The 5,000-nt window shown below is 46.2% G+C and overlaps 1 protein-coding gene across 1 annotated transcript in view; it reads right to left on the bottom strand.

The window, feature by feature from the left end:
- mipol1 (mirror-image polydactyly 1) overlaps nucleotides 1-5,000 on the bottom strand; it is an 83,796-nt gene that overhangs the window by 60,868 nt on the left and 17,928 nt on the right. Inside the window, exons 3-4 of the mRNA XM_078276789.1 lie at nucleotides 3,519-4,002; nucleotides 151-274 (exon numbers count right to left, since the gene is read on the bottom strand). Coding sequence (XP_078132915.1) covers nucleotides 151-274; nucleotides 3,519-4,002 — 608 coding nt within the window. The remainder of the gene's footprint in view (nucleotides 1-150; nucleotides 275-3,518; nucleotides 4,003-5,000) is intronic.

The raw sequence follows: 5,000 nt of genomic DNA, 5'->3' as shown, positions 1-5,000 counted from the left end.
TGTGTGTGTGTCTCTGTGTGTGTGTGTGTGTGTGTGTGTGTGTGTGTGTGTGTGTGTGTGTGTGTGTGTGTGTGTGTGTGTGTGTGTCTGTGTGTGTGTGTCTGTCTCTGTGTGTGTGTGTGTGTGTGTGTGTGTGTGTGTGTGTAGTACCTTCTTGTTGATCTCTCTCAGAGTGTCGAGCTCCTTCAGTAAAAACGAGACGTTTTTGTCTTGATCAAAAGTCTCAACTCGACCGGACGCTGTGATTGGTCCAAACACGACTTCCTGATGAGAGCTGCAGGAGACAGTTTTCACTTAAAGCAACAGTAACAAAGTACATAGAAGTACATAAAGTACACCCTTTGTTTTACATGAAACAGCCAAGGGGGTCAGCTTCTCCTCGGACCGCGAACCTCCTATGGCGCCATTTGGTTGCTACCAAGCCATCACCTCCCGTTAGCATCCCGTTAACATCCCATTGACTGCCATTCATTTTGACGACACTTTGACAGAGAATCAGGACTTTTAGCGTGTATAGAGCCAGCATATCTCCACCAGACTCCATGTAAATAATCAGGACTTTTAGCGTGTATAGAGCCAGCATATCTCCACCAGACTCCATGTAAATAATCAGGACTTTTAGCGTGTATAGAGCCAGCATATTTCCACATGTAAATGGGTGAATTAAGGGTTTATTTCAGCCAAACCAGAGTGGTGATTGTTGGAACAGTGGAGAGATGAACCAAGACGGCTTTTGGTTGTTTTATTTAGTTTCTGTCCACTTTGAATGAAGAGTGTTTTACGATGATAAAAGTCCTGATTATTTACATGGAGTCTGGTGTAGTTTGGTGATGGTGATTTTGGGCTGTTTCATGTTAAACTAAAAGGATCTTACTCTTTAACTAAAAGGTCTATCTCTGTAGGGATCCATCCCATAATGTAGTCAGACACTTAGAATAACAATGAAATGCATGCTTATACTTTATCTGAACACAAACACATCAGCAGCGGGTCGGCCAGCGGTCAGCCAAGCTGTGATTGGTCAGGACTCCTGTGACATCACTCCGTGTTTCATTAGAGAGTCACCTGTGTATATCCGGTCAGGCGTTTTAACCTCACATTACCAGACGAGCGGAGCAGAGACTTTAATAAGCAGCGACTGCTGTAATTCTCTCATATCACCTTAAAGGTCAGGCAGCGTAATAAAGCGGGTAAATAAGTCTGACTCTGCTGTAATTGACTGTTTCTGAGTTATAATATCAGCTGCTTCTAATCAACTTCCCTCTCTTTTACTATCTTTCTATTCCTGTCTGCCTCTCTCTTCCACTCATCAAATCAAATCTGAATCTAATAGGTCACAGCGGGATGGAAACGAGACAAAAGAAGCAGAAAAACACACAAATTACACAACGGGAAGAAGTTTTCATGAAAAAGCAATAATCTTATCTAAAAATATCAGATTTAAAAGTCTCAGTGACATTATTATTATTATTATTATTAATCTCTGATGCATTTTACATTAAAAACAATAAAATCTTAGGACAGAAGTCTCAGATAGCGCCCTGGTCTCTGCAGACATCATCAGTCTTTATAAATAGCATTTCCTACTCAGTGTGGTTAAACACTATATTTTAAACATATATCTCAGATCATGTGACCTCTGAAGGCCGTTACCCCCCAACCAGACGCCGACCGTCAGCAGTAAAGCCAGCGGGACTGATCAGTCTCCCCGAGTCGGTCCAAAAACTTCCTCAGAACACCGAAGAGACGAGACGTAATACGTCTCCATAACAGCAGGCGGCGCTAATCTGGATTGTCGCCAAAAAATGAAAACCGGCAGCTGATTGGACGAACGTGTCACGTGGGTCTGGCTGCTCCCCGACCATCATGGCGTCTCGTTCAGAATACGATCTCATATTGTCCTAAAATAGTTCACCGTAACGTGTTTCTGGAAACATGTGAAGAGAGAAACAGGCCGTGCAGCTGCTGAATCTGTCTTCATTTCAGATCAACAAAGGTCAGTTTATCAGATTAATGTCAGATGTTGAGAGACTCTAGTCATGCTCAGCCTGCTCCCCGTTTCCTGGTGAGTCCTGACTGCCCTGTCTCTGACTGAACATGTCGGGTCGGCCCAAATGAAGGCCGGCGGCTCCTCCAACGGACGCACGAACACACCGAACAGACTGGAGTCACCGACCTCGCCAGACTATCGGCCAGTTGTGTAGCTGCTTTGAGACATGCGGCCTGAGCGCCCTTTTCAAACAAAGATAACGTGGCCTCCATGCAACTGTTAAAGCCTAAAAGTCTCCATGAGGAAAGAAAGCCGGAGGTCTAAAAACTACAGACGTTGAAATTCCCACCTACATGTCACCTTCAAGAACTCTGATTCCCTATTGGCCGGGGTCCTTGAACGCAGCAGGGGTCGGTGCCCAGGTGACCGAGGATATAAATACTCTGGTCACCCACTTCTCATTGTCATCCACTGCGAAACCAATCATTGAATCTGGAGGTGTGTTCAGGTGCATTCTGGTCTTACAGGGAGGTGTGTTCAGGTGCATTCTGAGAGTATTACTATCTTGAGGCAGTGGGAAGTGATGGCACCATTGACCAACAAAAACCTGGTCTAAAGTCAATAACGCAGCGTTTCATTGTTATTTTAACAGAGCATTAGTAAAATGCTCCTAGGCTCGTGCACAGCAGGTGCACACTATGCTTGTTACACACACACACACACACACACACACAGGGACGCACAGCAGCACACACACACACACACACACACACACACACACACGCAGAAGATTACAAATAAAAATATTACGGTGCAAATCCTCCATCATAATAGCAATGCCCTTTAGAGCCATGCGCATGGCGCACAGACACTTCTTATCTGCCGTCAAACTAGCAAAAGTGGATTAGGCCCTAAACACACCTGCACCAGGTGCTTCACGCCGTGACCTCAGATCGTTAGAATAAGGCCTCTGTGTTTCTTATAACCGTTAACATCTTTACAACACACTGTCAGGTTCAACAAGATCAGAATCTATCAGAGGAAATAAAAGAATAAATACAGATGTGTATAATATTTTATATTACTTTCTTTGTATATTTATTTACTATCCTACCGTTGATGGTAAAACCATTCGTTGTCCCTCGCTGTGAGGAAATACTTCAGAAAACACGTCAAAACTAAACTGAACAAAAGGTTGGATTGTAGGATGAAAGAATCTTTTCTCACACCTGCGTTAGTTCTGAGTGAGCAGCTGATATCTCACCTGACCAGCTGATATCTCACCTGACCAGCTGATATCTCACCTGATATCTCACCTGACCAGCTGATATCTCACCTGACCAGCTGATATCTCACCTGATATCTCACCTGACCAGCTGATATCTCATCTGATAGCTCACCTGACCAGCTGATATCTCACCTGATATCTCACCTGACCAGCTGATATCTCACCTGATATCTCACCTGACCAGCTGATATCTCACCTGATATCTCACCTGATATCTCACCTGACCAGCTGATATCTCACCTGACCAGCTGACTCCCAGAAACATCAGGGGCGTCTCCGCACACCTCTGCCCAGGGAGAGGGGCCTCGGCTGGGGGAAGCATCCACATCCATTCGCCCTGCACACGGAGGTTGCTGGGTCAAGTTGCTGGGCTGCTGTGTTGAGTTGCTGGGCTGCTGTGTTGAGTTGCTGGGCTGCTGTGTTGAGTTGCTGGGCTGCTGTGTTGAGTTGCTGGGCTGCTGTGTTGAGTTGCTGGGCTGCTGTGTTGAGTTGCTGGGCTGCTGTGTTGAGTTGCTGGGCTGCTGTGTTGAGTTGCTGGGCTGCTGTGTTGAGTTGCTGGGCTGCTGTGTTGAGTTGCTGGGCTGCTGTGTTGAGTTGCTGGGCTGCTGTGTTGAGTTGCTGGGCTGCTGTGTTGAGTTGCTGGGCTGCTGTGTTGAGTTGCTGGGTTGCTGTGTTGCCGGTGGGGGCAGACGCTGTCGCAGCTCCACGTTCACTCTGGGATTAGCTGAGAAAATAAAAACAGAATCAATGATTTGTGAAGAAAGCAAACAGCTCCCGTTACTGGACTGGTGTCAAACTCAAGGCCCGCGGGCCCAACCCGGTCTCTCGCAGATTTCGATCCGGTCCTCCTAATAATTTAGGTTTACAATAATGTTTGGCCCGTCTAGTTGTGCACCAAACCAAAAAGACGGGAAACTGTTTTCAAAGTCCAATTACGCCACACTCAAAGCCGAGTTTGGCAGATTTACCGACTCTGAAACTCTGAGAGACTCTGAGACTCGGAGACTCGGAGAGACTCTGAGAGACTCTGAAAGACTCTGAGAGACTCTGAGACTCTGAGAGACTCTGAGACTCTGAGACTCTGAGAGACTCTGAGACTCTGAGACTCTGAGAGACTCTGAGAGACTCTGAGACTCTGAGTCTCTGAGAGACTCTGAGACTCTGAGAGACTCTGAGACTCTGAGAGACTCTGAGAGACTCTGAGAGACTCTGAGACTCTGAGACTCTGAGACTCGGCCAGAAGAGAGTTTTCATATCTAGGCTGTGAAACAAGTAAAACATGTAGTCATCGCCATGCTTGATTTTTCTAAACTCCTGTGATGCTACGGAGCTCTTTGCTGACGTTTAAGGACTTTATGTCGACAGACGTATGACATAAAGCCCTTAAACGAGACAACGAAAGCAACAAAACGGTTCAAAAACTGACAAATGTTTTAAAAAAGTGACAAACACGTCTGAGAAAGCGCAGACTGATGTCATGAAGAGGCGTATGTATGACACGCCAATCCGTACGCCATTATTGCCGCGTTATCAAGACGCATACTCACTTTTTAGCGTGTTTATCAACGCCGTTTGGCCTCCACTGACTTACATTACATGTGAATTATCGCCGTAGCGACAAGTATGAAAGGACGGAGGTTGGTCGGGGGGGTGGATGGGTCAAACATTGGTCACGCGATAGCACGGCCTCGCCATAACACGCCACACGTGTGATAACACGCC

Source organism: Sander vitreus, chromosome 20 (assembly GCF_031162955.1).
Source record: "Sander vitreus isolate 19-12246 chromosome 20, sanVit1, whole genome shotgun sequence".
Classification (NCBI taxonomy): Eukaryota; Metazoa; Chordata; class Actinopteri; order Perciformes; family Percidae; genus Sander; species Sander vitreus.
This window is presented reverse-complemented; position numbering and strand designations above follow the sequence as displayed.